The 16,704-nt window shown below is 33.6% G+C and overlaps 1 protein-coding gene across 1 annotated transcript in view; it reads left to right on the top strand.

Annotated features, from left to right (window-relative positions):
- Positions 1–16,704, top strand: part of Dcc (DCC netrin 1 receptor) — a 1,060,049-nt gene that overhangs the window by 772,258 nt on the left and 271,087 nt on the right. The window contains exon 12 of the mRNA XM_076836991.2: positions 4,988–5,037. Coding sequence (XP_076693106.2) covers positions 4,988–5,037 — 50 coding nt within the window. The remainder of the gene's footprint in view (positions 1–4,987; positions 5,038–16,704) is intronic.

Genomic DNA, 16,704 nt, shown 5'->3' with positions numbered 1-16,704 from the left:
AATAAAAAAGTGAAAGTAAAGTACAGCAGAACATGTGGTATGAGGCCAGTGGAGACTCAGGTGGGTTCAGAAATGTAGAGATGACCCCCATGAATCTAAAAAAAAAAAAAGAAGCTAGCTCTTTTCTGCAATAATTACCCTTTTGGTTTACTTCTGTAAATATTGATATTTTTTTTAAATCACTATAGCTTGTGACTCTTTGAACAACCTATCATTCTTGAATCTGGCAAAGTATCTGGGTGGACATTGCACAGGGTATCAGTGGAATAGCAAAAGACATGCTCATGATAAAGGACAGTGCAGAGAGAACACAGGAGCGATGCTCATTTTCAATTTCAATTTTAAAATGTGCTTTACATGTAAGGCCACTTCAGTATCATTTTAATGTAATTCTTCTGCCCATCCATCTGATTCTGTTATTGGAGACAGAACAGAATATTGGCAGAATAAATTATTTCACAACTTATAATTATAAAAATAAAAGAAAAACAAATGAAAATGAATATTTTACATAATTTATGTAGATTTTATTCACACTCTGAACTGTAATACTGCGGCCTTATTCTCCACTTTGGTTTAAATGTCATAAGTGAGAAAGATAGATTGTTAATCATTAGTCTAAGAATTAGCTTCTGGAAGTGTGCAGTGGTTGAGACTTAGAAAATGTCTGTCACTAAAACAAAAGCATTTTATGACCCTAACCCCAATAAAAATCACTGTAGAAGAGACACTAAATTGCCTCTATCCAATGCATTTGATAGAAGAAAGCCAGGACTCTGTGGTCCCCTTGGTGAGGGCACCCTGACCTCCTTCACATGCATTTCTACAGTCCACTCCTTCCTTCTAATTTCCAATCTAAACCTGCACTCCTGGCTTCCACTGGCTTATTACCTAGCTCCCTTCTATCCACTTCTATCTAATGTTTTCTCTTTTGTCTTGAAGCTGTTCTTGCTGAGGTCACACACCACATTTTGATGTCTTTAGTCACCTTTAATAGTCATCTGCTTCCCAGGCCCAGTCACAGGGCAACTTCTTTGACTTTTTGTATGTTCTAACAGGTAAATGTTGTGAAAATTAGATGGGCTAATTCATGCAAGCACCTAAAACAATGCCTGGCGTACATGCAAGCTTTTAATAATACTTATCTACACCTGTAGATATTTGCTTTTTACATTAAATGCTTCTAAATACAAAAGAGGTGTTATATTCATTTCTACCTTCTTCCTGACTCAGTAAATATTGGTTGGGTAAATTAGACAGGTTCATCCAAATTATACAAATGTGTGTATGTAAAAATTAATCTTGGGACTTCCCAGTTGTGGGGTTAATTTAATAAATGACTGTGCTTAAATGCATCTGCATTGTAAAGAGCATCATATATCTTATTGTGTTAGAGGAATCCTTACCATAAAAATTTACACCAGGGAAGAGAACAATGTAAAAAACAAAATTAAGTGTGATTTATTTTCTGAATTAATTATCCCAATGGTTTCCCAGTTCTGCTAAGATGCTTGTAAATATTTTTATCCAGATGAGCCATCATTTCTAATTTAGCTCTGCTTTGTTTTTCTGAGTAGAAACATAAGTTTCATTCAGATTCCTCCATCTAGTATACCATTGGTTTACAATGACTCACTTCTTCAAACCATTGGGATTATTTAGCACGAGATCATATCTAATTTTGCAAGTTTTCTTTTTGTCTTCCCAAAACAGTTTTTCTTGAACTATGTGATATAGTTAGGTCACTAATACGTTTTATGAATGAAGTAACAGGAATTTCCACGCCATCTTGTTCTGTGTCTGAAAGCAGAAGGACCCTATTTCATAGGCAACCACCTATAAAAATCTGCTTATTATTGTCATCACTGTTAACACTAATGTTTATTGAGTAGTTGCTAAGAGCAAGGCCCTGATCTAAGCACTTTGCATTAACCTTTAGCCTGACAATACTATAATTTTCCCTACTTTACAGTTGACAAAACCAAGTCAGAAAGGGAGCAAAGCTGGTAAGTGAGACCATATAAACTGATGAGTAAGAGGCAGGAGGCAACTTGGAGACAAATTTCTATCATTCTGTGATAAATGTTTTATATTAGAATCTTAAAGAAAAACTTGTAAGTATATATGAGTTATTTTGATCCATAAACTGTGTGCATGTGACAGCAGGTGTTTGCTGAGGGGAGGAATTGAAGTGCCTGTGGTGATGGAGGTTCACTTACAAATGTGGGAATTTGATCTGCCCTACAGACTGCCTCACCACCAAGTGTATAAACCAACAAGGTCCACCATGTTGGGAGGCCTCCAGACCCACCTCTGATTGACCTTAATAGACCCAGGGTCAATGACAAGTCACTTGGCATTTTGAAGACAAAAAAATATCCTTTCCCCTTTGCCTCATGAAACAGCAAGACATTGTGGAAAACAAATAATGAAAATCCCAAATAGATGCATATCCCCCTTACTTCCACTAATATTCCAACCCTATTTCTTGCATGGGTTTATCTCTAAATAGTATAGAAATTGATAGTGAGAAGGAGGAAGGAGAGGAGTAAGGATCGGTAACCAAACTTACTGTAGAAAAAATTCTTTAATTACCCTGACCTTGTAAGAATAGCTAGTGTGAATCAGTGGAAAGTAAGAGAAGTTTATACCACAGAAAACTAAAATACAACATTGCTACTATTATGAAAACATTTAGGATTTTATTAAATTGGCTTTTAATTTGTAATACAGGAATTACTCTTGATGTTTCTACAATTGTGGTAGTTACAAAATGAAGATGAACACATTTATATTTTGTCTTTGTGTATTCTTGGCCTACTGGAAATAGGTAGTTAAATACCATTTATAAATTTTAAATGATATATGAGGGTAATATATCTGATAGATAGTAAAGTACCCAGAACAAAACACAAAATAAATCTACCTTTTCCTTCCTCCAAAATTCAATCAGCTGTGATAAATTCAGTTAGCATTACTGAAATTGTTTTGATAACATTAAATTGGTCAACAAATGAGTGTAATATGATTAGCAACATAAAACATGACATGTAAATATGACAATATACATTAAATTCAAACAAGAAATATTTCCATGTTTAAGAACTGATTGATTAGTATTAATATTTAATATTAGTATTGATTAGTATTTAATACTAATATTAGTATTTCCAAATTTTGTTTTAAAGATAATATTTTAGAAGTTTGTAAAGTTATAGAGAGCATAATGTACCCCAATGTTTTACCTCAGTTTAAATGATAAAATTGTAACTTATACCTTAAATATAGTTTTTACAATTAATTAAATATTTTTAATATTAATAATAAAATTGCAGTTTATACCTTGACTTAAAAAAAGACAATTGCAAGACCTGGTGACTAAAACCTGAGTATGAAAGAGCTTTTTTTATGAGCATATAAGCTGTATGTTAATTAATTTACTCATTCAACAACTAAACTGAATGTGCATACTGAATGACATACATGAAAACTCTCAGTACTTCACACAGCATCAAAATAGACAAAAAGCCTTGTCCCTCTGGTAGTTACATTCTGTACTTAATTTTAAAAAAATGTGAAATAAAAATAAATTCTGAAATATTTCTTAAATTAGGAATGTTTATGAAAGAGTAATTGTTGATTTAATTCATAAAAATCAAGCCCCAGGTGAGTATTTATTCAGTGGTTACCATCTTTGTTTGGCACTAAGACAGGTTCAAAATTAATACACACTAAATTAATGCAATTTCCACTATGTCCAGAAAGGTCCAGGAACCAATATTTAAATAAATATTTGTTTCCTAATTCAATTCAGTAAATATTAATTGAAATGTCAGTTCGGAGGATATAAAGATTAATCAGATAAATAACATGCTGTGATGGTGACTACTTTTGTTACCTTCTGGAAAGTGAAATCTGAGTAGAGCATAAATAAATTGAGTGTAAAATATAAGAAACATTTATAAAAAAAAAGATATTGTCCAAGTTAAAATAAGGGGAAACATGACAAGAAATGGACCTAAGGTCTTGAAAATGTCCAGGAATATTTCATTTTTATTATATCACCATTTTGTCACCAAAAAGGATAGGGGCTACTCATTATATAGATTAATACATGTAAAGAATTTATTGAATACTGTTTCTATTTCTTTTGTGGGACAGGAGGATTTTTTGTTTTATGTATGATTCATCCCAGACAGCTAGAAAATAGTCCCTGACCTCCAACAGCTATTCATTGAATGTTTGTCTTTGAATAATTTACGTGATAGAGTATTTACTTTTTGGTATAGTAAATATTTCTTGCAGGTATTAAAATAGACCTGTATATGTTCTTTTTCTTCCATGAAGAAGTGGGTACATCAAAAGAAACATCCAGAGAAAATGAACTGCTCTTTTGTTGATGGAATTGACAGGGTTAATGCTACTTGGTAGGCTGCTTGCATCTAAGACACACAGGTTTAATTATAAACAGCAAAAAAAAAAAAAAAAAAAACCTGTGAAAGTATTTCTTCTTTACACTTTTAAGAGAGATAATAAACATTGCATTAAAGGGATTAAGCAACCTGGGTGACCATTAGAATGATATATTTCATCATAACGCCATGCAGATCCTGAAATGTGCAATCTCTTAAACCTTTAATACCACTCTAGGAAATCTCCTGTGTGTTTCCATTGGTTTCTCTAGGAAGGTTATTATAAGAAAGCTGTAATTAAATGTCAGTATTTGGTATCACAGCAGGTGCTCTTTTGCCTAACAGTTTTGGGGGCTCCCTAGATGGATAACTAACTGGCCCACCAACCGAGAAATCATATACAAATGAGGTTATTTCTCATCTCTTCATGAAAATTTTGAAAGACCACCTGGCTTAACCTACCTCATTATAATTATGAACTGTGAGAAAGACATACTTCCTCTTTTCACCAGAGGGTTGGAGTTTCTCTTCCAAGACTTTGGCATTAACCATCCTACTTGTTTGATTCCTTTCAGTGCCAAGTGCCCCACCTCAGAACGTCTCCCTGGAAGTGGTCAACTCAAGGGTAAGTCAGCCAGAAGCTCACTGATTCCCTACCTGTTTTTTATGTGTAACCTCTGCTAACCCAGCCATCCTGTGAGTACAGGGTGGTGAAGGAATGTTCTGGAACAACAGACAGTGCAGATTTATCCCATATGCTCTTCACCACACTTGAATAAACTGGATTTACTTCTGATACATTTGATTTTATCGATGTTATAGTGGTTAAGGGTATCTCAACAAGAGACAAGGACGTCTCTTCTACTATAATCACTATAGTAGACAAATACCTAGCAGAGTCCTAAATGGGGCAAATTAAAGAACTGGGGCAAGAAAAGACTTTGGTTCCTACCAGCTTAATCAGAATTGAATTATTTCATGATGGTCTCTGTCCTCCCTTGTAAATACAGACATCAAAGGTAATTCTTGAGGTGCAGTGAGACTATATTTATAAAGCAATGCTACCCAGTCATCACTGGTTTCCTTGTCTGAAAAGTTGCTTTGACTTTCAAACAAGCTTGAATTTGGTTAAGTATTGCCCAAGATACATAGGCTAATGCAGAAAAAAATTTCCATATTTCAAGAGTGACTCAGGGTTGAAAATATGCCAGAGCCACTAAGAGGGTGGAACTGATCTGATGAGATGTCATCATGACCAGGCTGTGTGTAGAACTTTAAGAAAGCTTTTCACTTCCTAGGGACCTCAGTGTACTCACCTCTTTAATAAGAGGTTGGTCTAAATTGTTTCTCCTGGAGAGAGCAGGGAAATTATGAGTCTTAGGGAAAGACATACGCTTTACTTTCACACTCCCTTTTCTTTTTCCCCTTTTTTAAACTGCGTGTGGTTCTAGTAGAGCATCCAGCATCACCACACCTGTTTCTGTGCTCAAATAGCATGGTGTCAAAGCCTTCCTTATTGGCCTATCATGAGAAAGTGGTGACATAACATATGCAAAGAATTTAATATTGTATTGGTAGTGAAGTGTTCATTCCATGAGCACTTCTTTGTCATATTTTGCAAAAATCTATGATGAAGCTTTATTTTGTGGCTGAGATCAGATTTGTCTATGCCAAATGAATTTATTATCTTTTAGAGTTAATTAAATGTCTCTGAAATTGGTATCTTCATATTTTAACCACTGTATTAGATAGATAAGAAACAGTGAGACAAATACACAATTAGAATGAAGAAAATAACTGAATCCAGGGAGGAAAAAAATAAGATAAGAAATAAAACCCCAAATTAACATATTTGTAAAAAAAAAAGACACTTCTTGCAAGAACATTAAATCTTTTACAGATATGCTGTTCAACTTAATAGATTGCTAGTGCAAAGCCAAGTAGATTTTACAATTATCATATGTTGAATTAAAATTTGAAAATATATTGTAGTTTCTCTTGTTTAAAGATCCATTATTATGAGAGTGTTTCATGCACACTTTTCCTCCAGGGCAGAACATAGAAATGGATACATAAGCAATTTTATGTTTGTGTGCTCATGTCCTTTACAAGTGTACTTCTGCAAAGGGTGAATATTTTCTTCTGAACTGTGAATAAGGTATTATCAAATGACTGTGGAGGCTGACTGTATTTGAATATAAATTTACTATCTTCTTAAAGAGAGAATTCCTGGGTTGCAAAATTGACTTTTCCAACATAATTTTATATATGTATATTTGTATATACACACAAATATTACAACTCACTTTTTTCTATAATATGCACTGTTTGCAACAACCCCATGTGGCTGCATCGTCTTCTATACTCCTGTAGTTGATTTCTCAAGCACTGCATTGCTAGAAAAAAATGACTTTTCATTCACCTTTCAGAAGGAATACAGTAGGCTTTAGAAAGTCTCTTACTCTGTCTCCCTTTCTTCTTCCCTCTGTTATCTTATTTCCTAGATTCTAAGGAATTAGGAATTATTAACTCTTTTTCTTTGAGATTTTCAAGAGGATAGAAATTGAATAATCAAAACACTGTATTTTACATTCACAGTATGTTGATTCCAGGAAAGCCAAAAATAGTACTATATTTTGATATTCTTTTGTTCAAAATAAAAGTTATCAAATACATAATGCTTACCTTTGACTACTACCATTTCAAAGAACAAGTCATGTTGTAAAAGAAATATCATGGTTGAATAAGTATTATGAATTTTTAGATTAACAGAATTATAACTTTTTACATTTTTTTAACTTGGGAATTTCCTTTAAGATAAAAAGATAAGAGTCACATTTTGAAAATTTATTCTAAGATATATTTGCAATTCTAAGGAAAAAATGCTGGTTTTATTGATGGTCATTGAAGAATTTTGGTACTGCAAGTATTTTTGAAGAAAAAGGACTGATATTTCTGAACATAGAACCAAATTGTCATTTTGAAGTATAAAATGATGATTTATACATATTCATTATTTATGGACATCAGTAAGGGAATTGGCCTGAGAAATCCATATCTGGAACATTCAGAGAGATTCTCACACATGTAGATAAAGGAACTGAAGGGAATTCTCTTAGCCTTTCAATCCAATATAGTGAGTTCCATTGATAAAGTTGAAATAATAAAACATTGTGCAGGCTAATTGTGGCCACACATTTTGTTTAGCAATAATAAGTTAAATATTTTAGATTTCAAGTAGCAATGGATTATGATGAGATATTTATTTCTCACAGTAAAATTTCTTTACAAGAAGTCACATCTTCACAGGGGAAGATAATAATTTAGAAGTCCATATTTTTAAATGTGACTGCTGTATTAGGACACATTTTTGAAATAAAAATAGTTTTCTTGAATTTACTTTGAAATCAATTATTTGAACAAATAAATATCCAAATTTAATTAGTTTATAGAAGACAAGCTTATAGAAGGGAAAGAGCTAATGTGGGCACCCGTCTACTTTTCTGTGTTCCATTTGAAAAGTTCTAGGAATAAGAACATTTAGAGTATGCTAGGACTCAAGATACCTGGCATTTTTAGCCAGATCTTTTGAGACTCTAGAAATCAAGTATGTCTCAGTTTTATTTATTCATTCAGCTTTGACTCCATACCTACTATATATCATGTGTAAAACTCTTGATACAAACCATACCTAGCCTTCACAGAACTCAGAATTTAATAGGAAAACTTGAGAGAATATTCATTTTCACCTAACCACATTCAATCTGTTGTGACAATTCAAAGTTTATCTTATTTCCTCACTGATCACAGGGGTTGAGAGAGAATCCCAAAATTTGTATAGCTCCAAACATCTGTGGCTATATAATTATGCCTTTTTGGAATCATTATATCTTTCTATCATTATATCTTTGTAGACTGAGAGAAATCAGCAGAAATAAATTGATTAGGGTTTGCAGGGCTTAACTCACAAGTTCAGATATTGACTGGGCACTAGGAAGTGACTTCAGGGAATGAAAAGTTAATTATCCCACCCATCAAAAAAACCTATTGAGTCATGTCACATGCATCATTGGACACTTAAGAATTTAAATCTAAAAATCTAAACAATGCAGAACTGTGGATTCCTCCCATTATATCACCTCACACTTGTCTATTGTTGAAATCTTTACTCTTAATCACCAGGTTTACCTATGTGAATGTCTTTCTGTTACACCCCTAAAACCTGGTTCCCATTTACTCACTCACAATCCAATAGTGTACATGATGCCTTGGTGTAATAAGTTCCTGGGGTGTTCTTGCAACTTAAAGTGCCTCACTTCCCCCACATTTCAGTAGAACTTGGCATGCTTTAAAAGCTTGAAAATGTGTTTTGAGTTCATTTAATTTCCTTTACCCAGATACTACCCAAAGGTAGAATTAAAACAACAATTACCAACACTGCAAACAAACTGTAATTTTGGCCCCAGATGTTTTAAGTCCCTCTGTCTTGTAATAGCAGAGAGGAAATCTGATTGTTGTATTATTGGGTTACTGAAGAGAGAGACCTGTTTCTGGAGAAATAGTGTGACATGATGAAGTTGGGCTGAGATCTCTGTCCCCTGCCATTAGGGTAATGACACCTCTTAGAAACACAAGTCCGTAGCCAGGTGGTTTCTAAGTGAGTCACTTGCTCTGGATTCCCAGTTGGGGCTGAGAAAATGGGGAGAAACTAGTGGAATGAGAAACAAACCATCAACTTGAGTTACAATATTAATTTGCAAGTCCTCTGTGTTTTTGCTTTGTGTTTGTGTTTTTTTTTTTCCTAGAAACTGGGTTGTCTGTTGGTTGTGCAAAAGGAGTTGAATTCACTTTCCTCTCTGTTGCATCTCAACCATCTGGAAACATGCTTTTTACAAAGGTCTTCTGGGTCTCTTTCACTAGTCTCAACATGCTTCCTGTGAGTGTTGGTCTCTGTTATGTTGGACAGAGGCATTGTCTCAGGTAGCTCACAGAGAAAAAAAACCTCTTCTTTTGTTTCTTTTTTAACTATTCTAAGTCCTTCATAAAATCAATTTTGACCACTGACTTTCTGCCAAAGCTCCAAATCCTTGCTCATAAATGGAGTGAATTTCTGAAATGGAATTAATGTAGAACAAGGGGACACATAGGAGCCCTCAGTGATTGATTTCACTAAAGGATAAATTAGAAACCAGCATCTGCTTACCAATGGACAGTTTAAATGCACTAATGATGAGGCTCACACAAATGAGGCTGATATATGTACTCAGTCATAGTATGCAAAGCTTTTCTGTTGAATGTAGGATGTGGCCTAGTTATCCATCAATTTTATCCACATAGATATAGATCTTCTGTATTTATTTTAATTATTGATTCTTTTGTTTATTTGTCATGTGACTATTCTTTTAACATAGATAATGACTGAAAGTTTGAGAAATGGTGTGGAAGTAGGAGTATAATTATAAGAAAGGCAATATTTCCTGATAGTTCTTACAGTCTATTCTTTATTTGTCAAAAATTTGTGGAATACAGCAGCCTATAAATTTTTTTTTGTTACATTAACATCAGACAACATGTAATAAATCTTGAGGTTTTCTGAAGTCTAAAACTGAGCTATAATTTGGGTAGAATCCATCTTTGTATATTGGCTCTCCTACTTCCTTCTTTCTTCTTTCTTTCTTTCTTTATTTTTGGTCCCTGAGATTGAATCCAGGGGCACTTAATCACTGAGCTACACATCCTCAGCCATTATTATTATTATTATTACTATTATTATTATTATTATTATTATTATTATTATTATTATTATTATTAATTTTGAGACAGGGTCTCCCTAAATTGCTTCGGGCCTTGTTAAATTGCACAAGCTGGCTTTGAAGGTATGTCCCACCACTCCTGGCCTACTTCTTTCTTTAATTGATATTTTGTTAATTGTAGTAAAATATACTTAGCACAAAGTTTATCATTTTATCATTTCTTTATGATTAGACGTATTAAGCACATGCTCTACCACTGAATTATATCCACAGCCCTATCTTATCCATTTAAAATCTACAGGTAGTTACCTGAGCAACATTCACACTGTTTGTTACACAACTTTCATCACCTTCCACCTGCATAACTTCTCTCATCTTCCCACAGCGAAGCCCAATACCTATAGACGATCACTCCCCTTGCCTCCCCTGACCTAGTCCCTGGAAGCCCCCATTCTACTTTCAGCATTCTGATTTCCTTGATAAAGGAGGGAGCAGAGTAGTTCATAGAATATTTCTTTTATTTTCTTTCATTATAACTGAGAAATAAAGCACTTTAAGGGTTTCAGATCCTTACTCTTATAGGGAAAGGAATTTAATGAGTCATCATGGTCAGAAATACAGGCAGATGGCTTAATGGGTTCAGAAGAAACTCCTCACTTTCCATTATTGAAGGTGCTTCCAGAATATTTCTGTTCCAAAGTTCTACCTTTATGAATTATTTTTAGAAAACCAACTGATATAACTGTCATATTTAATAGTAAGAAAAGACAGCTGCCTGTATGGCATTTTTCTGGAGTAATATTAAAAGCATTTTTTTTGTCACAAGTTTCATTTTCTTATCTGATCTAATCACAGTTTAATCCAGATCTCCTAAACCACAGCTAAATTAATTCTTTGACTTTTTTTGAAGTTGTAAAAACAAAACAAACTTTTATTCAGTGAAAATACAGTTAATAAACAATGAATTGGAAAGAATGGTAGCAAAGTTAAAAAAAAAGAAAGAATAAACATTGTTTAATTTATATAAATACAGCTTGCAAAGTTAATGCATTGTGTAAATAAGTTGACCGAGAGACTATTCTGGAAATTCAAAATGTGTTTTATATCACAGTCTCATAACATTTTCTTAGAGCAGTTATTACTAAAATCTGTTCCAGAGAATATTTGTCTCAAGATACCTTCTCAAGGAATGAGGTTGCTTTGGTTTAAACAATTGGGAGAAATATAGGAGTTACTGAAGACAATGAGAAATATTTGTTTAACTCAGCTTTTCTGGAATTATTTTTTCTACAAAAACTTTAGAGATCAAATATTATCTTTACAACTTTTTCAAAGTTAATTATTTTAATGTCATCATATAAATTCCAAAGGAGAACAGTGTATCCCATATGTTGAACAATATCATCCTCCCTAAAAGTGTATTATCATATAAATTAATTTAAAAATAAATATGGATTTAGTGAAAAAGAAAAGAAAAATTAGAATTATGAAGAGTTAGAATAGAAACAAATCAAGGAATAAATTTTTATAAAGCGCCTAAAGGCATAACTGTAGAATAGGGAGTTAAAAACTCCTTTGGTAACTATTATAAGATTTGAACAGACTAGAGACATGATTAAATTTCCATGCCAATGTGAACTATTGAGTAATATAAATCGGACTTAGAAAAAGACTTTCTAGAATCTTCTCATCTTTCATATTTCAAATACTTAAAATACATCAGGTTTTTGCTGTTTTATGTTTTGAGGGTGCTGTATTTTGCTCTTTCCAAATTTATTATCATCATTGCTATTTAGTCTACCTTCACAAAGGATTTTGAAAAAGAGATTAAAATATGTGATAGAATATCTTTCTCTTTTGAGCTCTAGTCTGGCTTTAATATCACCTTGTAATTTATACTTCATCACACACATTTCTAATGGCTCCATTTCTGGTTAGCTCTGAAGGCAAAGCTTACTTTAGCCTTTCCATGAAGTTTAATGAGATTTCCTTCAAGTCATACATTTTTGAAAAGTGGTAGGTTTAATAATGGGCTTAAATTAAATGAACCTGGGTCTAGTGATAAGGTCTCTGATTTTAATTTAGCTCATGGAGGTTGGCCTTATAGTTGGAATGGTTGATTAGTTAGGAAACATGAATAGGTTCAGTCCTACCAGCAGGCAACAGCAGTGGCTTATTATTGATTTGATTTTAGAGATGTTGAAACATTCATTGCTGTGCAAAAAAAAAAAAAAAAATCACTAGTGTAACTTCAAGTATTGTGTATATTAGAAACCTGTTAAAATGCCAGTATTTTACCTGAAAGATTTAACACATTAACACATTGCAATCATCATTCTTCACATATGAAATGAGCACCTGATCATAATTATGATAACTGCAGCAACTAACTTTTTCAGCAGGAGTTCTGTGCCTGGAAATGAGCTAAATAATTAAAGCACTACTTAATTTACTCTTTAAAACAATTCTGTATGTATTACTTATTAAACTAATTATTAGAATACCAACTTTGAGATATCCTTGTTGCTAGAAAAGCTTATATCGAAGGTAACACAACATCCTTCTTTCTTCATGCTTCCTTACATTCTAGTACAGGGAAATAGACTAATAAACAAATAAATGAAAAATTTGCAGATGAGAGTGATGAATTCTGTGAAGAACGAAGCACAGTAATGTGACAAGGAATTGCTTTGAGTATCTCTTTTAAATCAGATTGTCAGGGAAGGGCTTTTTAAGGAGATGACACTGAAGCTGAGTTATGAGAGGAGGCCAGCATTGTGCATGCTCAGGGAAGGCATGCCGCATCAGCTAATTACTGGCACAAAATCTGGGGAGACAGAATTCATTTCTGCATGATTTGGGGACCTAAAGGGACAGTATGAATAGATTGCTTGGTTGGGGCCAGATCATGTGAGGCTTTGTAGGGCATCGGAGAAGCTGGGATTTCATTCTGTAGATGGCCAAAAGGGTTTCAAAGGGGGCGTGATCTGATTCACTGTTTTAAGGACTGCACTGCCTACTGTGAGGAAATCTATCCAGACTGAAGGGGGAGACCAACTGGGAGACAACTGAGTGTTGCATAGAAGATGATTGTGGCAGGAATCCAGGAGTCAGAAGAAGAGATTGAAAGAGAAAAATCAGGATACATTTCCGATAAAGCACATCGCAGGAAAGGCACATCAAGACAGTGACTAGGCTTTTGGCTATCAAAATTGGTGGATTGTGGAGTTGCTTCAAGAGATGAAGATGAGTAAGAATAAATTACTTTAGATGGGACCATTAGTTTTTGAATATTTTGAATTTGGTAGCTGTTAGGTATAAAATTAGGAATGTCAATCATGTAGGTCATTCGGTATATGAGACTAGAGTTCTGATGACAGGTCATGCCAGGAGATGCAAACTTATGAGTCATTTAGGAGTCACTTCAGGAGAGAAAATAGAAAAAAATGATTGCAACTGGGGACAAGTCACATTTAGAAATGGACATTTGAGGAGGAGCAAGAATAGGGTGAGTAGGGATGGTCTCACAGACGCCCAGGATAGAAGAGTGTTTCTAAAAGACAGGAGCTGTTACTTCTGTCATGTGCTAGTGACAGATACAGGGGAATGATGACAGCAAAATGGCCACTGTGAGAATGGAATCGAAAATGGAGAGAGCATCAAGGGTCTGAACTGAGGGGTTGTCAATGTTTTCAGACATTTTGCTCTAAAGTACAGTGAAGAAAATGGATAGGAACTTTAGGAGATAGTAAGCTTTGGGAAAAAATTTTTTTAAAAAGTTTTATTTTTGAATATGTGAGATATTGCAACTTTTAGACAAAATACCATAGAGAAAGAAAAAAATGCAGTTCAGAAAAGACAGTCGATAATTGCAAAGATATAATCCTACTGGTGGACCAAAAGGCCCAGGATCCAGAGAAGAAACTGGATCAGATAGGTCAATCTTGCTAAGACAAGCAAAGGCAGAGAAAGCAGGTGTGGATGCAGATATGCTAGTCTCTTTGGAGCTGTGAAGACAAGCAATATAAGAAAAGGTCATAGCTGGGCTCAGTACCCCACACCCGTAATCCCAGTTGCTTGAGAGGCTAAGGCAGGAGGATCACGAGTTCAAAGCCAGCCTCAACAAAAGTGAGGTACTAAGAAACTCAGTAAGACACTGCGTCTAAATAAAATACAAAACAGGGCTGGGGATGTGGCTCTGTGGTCAAGTGGCTCTGAGTTCAATCCTGGTACCAAAAAGAAGAAGAAGAAGAAGAAGAAGAAGAAGAAGAAGAAGGAGAAGGAGAAGGAGAAGGAGGAGAAGGAGGAGAAGGAGGAGAAGGAGGAGAAGGAGAAGAAGAAGAAGAAGAGAAAAGACAAAAAAAGTTATCTTCAGAATGTGAAGACTCAGAAGAGAGTATTTTAAGGGTTCAAAGACAAAGACAAGAAAAAAGGATAGGAAATAGTTATCTCACATGTTAGAATAGAAATAATATATATGCAATTATGATTGTTGACCATTTAAGATTTATTGTTATAAAAAATGTCAGATTATAGTAAACCTAAATATGAGTGTATTTTAAGATAAAGCTTTTTTAGTAACTAACCTGAGTCTGACCTCTTTTCCCAACAAAGGGATTCTGGTTTAATCTCATTAAAAATCCCTAGTGTTGTGCTATATCTGATATTTATCTATCTAATATAACTAATCTAATCCATATATATAAATATATATATTTTTTTCAATATAACTTGAGATTGAAATCAACTTATTTATTATGTCGTTCTTTCACAAAGAAAATCATTTTTTTTTTCAATGATGTTCAGTACATTACTCAGTCTACCTGAAAACTCTGTGAAATTGATACAATCTAAGCACCATTATGTGTTTCCCATTTTGGAGAAAGTCCTCTCCAGAGTGAGTACAAATGGATTTTCCAAATATGTTGAAAAATATGCTTTAGTAGGTAAAAAATATTTAAGAAAAATTCATATTTTATAAAATAACAATATCATATTACCTATCTAATCTTAAGTCAGCTAGAATATATTAATGTGTCTTCAAATAATTTTACCTTAAATAGTAAAAATATCATTTTTATTTTTTGTAGTAGCTCAAGGTCCTCCTATTAAACATTTCTCATCTTTAAGAGAAATCTGTTTAACAGACCCTTTTGTGTTTTAACTGAGATACAGTAGCTATTAACAGATAGTTATCTATTTTATTTTTACATGAATAAAGATGGAGAGACACATACAAGAGATTTCTGTATAAATAAATGTCTCATACTGGCTTAAATAAAACCAATCTCTTCTGAAATATTAAGTAAAGTGTATATTTTATCTTTTATGCATCAATGATTCTTATTGCAAACTGAGTGTGTGTGTGTGTGTATATACATATATATAAAATATAATGTGTCCATAGCTATAGTAGCAATGCATGTTTCTTCAGAGATATCTACATTTCAGTATTTCCAAATGTGCTTTTTTATGTCAAAGAAAGAGAAACATTTTTGTGTTCATTTAGAGGCCAATACAGAAAATCCCCTTTATGAAATCAAATATAATATCACTTAAAATAAACATTGCTCATTGAAAAATAGCCAGATGCTCTTTTAACTTGGGAGTTTTATTAGAGAAAAATCAATGAAGCATTTAAAGATTATTTCTGTTAACCATCTTGGTTATGTTTGCATATATTTATCTTCTCTAATTTATTTGTTTAATAATAAACAAAGATTTAAGTACATGACATATATAACTGTCATAGAAAGCTCAAAACTTTAGCTCTCCCAGTTTAATAAGAGGCCTCTTTGGTTGCTTGTCCACAATAAATTCTCAGCATTTCAGCACTTCCAACAAACAAGAATTGGCTTTTAACATTTTTAGAAATCTTGGGAGCTCAGAGTTAAACACAACCATCATTACAAGCTAAATTACAAAAGCTTAAATTTAAATTATAGTAAAGACAAAGTAAATATTTGTTAAACATACCACTTCTTTTTTTATATCTGTACATGTTAACAGTATCTACGCCCTTGAGTTATTTATGTCAGATCATTGTGGTGGGAATATGGGGCATCTCTTCCCAACTCCACTTCCAGTGGCATGACATGGGTAGCTTGAAATTGGCCCTGTTGCATTTATTTGTACCACAGAACGCAACAAATGGTACAGATCAAGTCTTTTTCTCCCTGAGAGTGAGTTTTTGAGCATTTATTATATCCCAGTGGACAAGGGTGAGTGTTGGGGTGCCTATTTCTTAGTCTCTCCCTCCTTCCCTCAGCAGGCTCTGAGACACCTCAGGTAAACAATTAGTTGACCTAGTTATATTGTGGCTATGAACATGAAATGATTTTTCAAAATATAGATGAAGGAATCAAGAGGAATATCCAGTTCTTTATCATAAACACATGCATTTTATATATCTGCTCTAAGGACTAGGAATCTGCACACTTTTCTCATATTCCTAGGAAAAAACAGAACAAGAGTAGATGCAAATAATTATTTGGCTACCAGACTAACCATTACATGATATTGATTACTAACATGAGGAT

This window comes from Callospermophilus lateralis, chromosome 17, assembly GCF_048772815.1.
Source record: "Callospermophilus lateralis isolate mCalLat2 chromosome 17, mCalLat2.hap1, whole genome shotgun sequence".
Classification (NCBI taxonomy): Eukaryota; Metazoa; Chordata; class Mammalia; order Rodentia; family Sciuridae; genus Callospermophilus; species Callospermophilus lateralis.
Note: the sequence above shows the minus strand (reverse complement) of the source record. Positions and strands in the feature narration are given on the sequence as shown.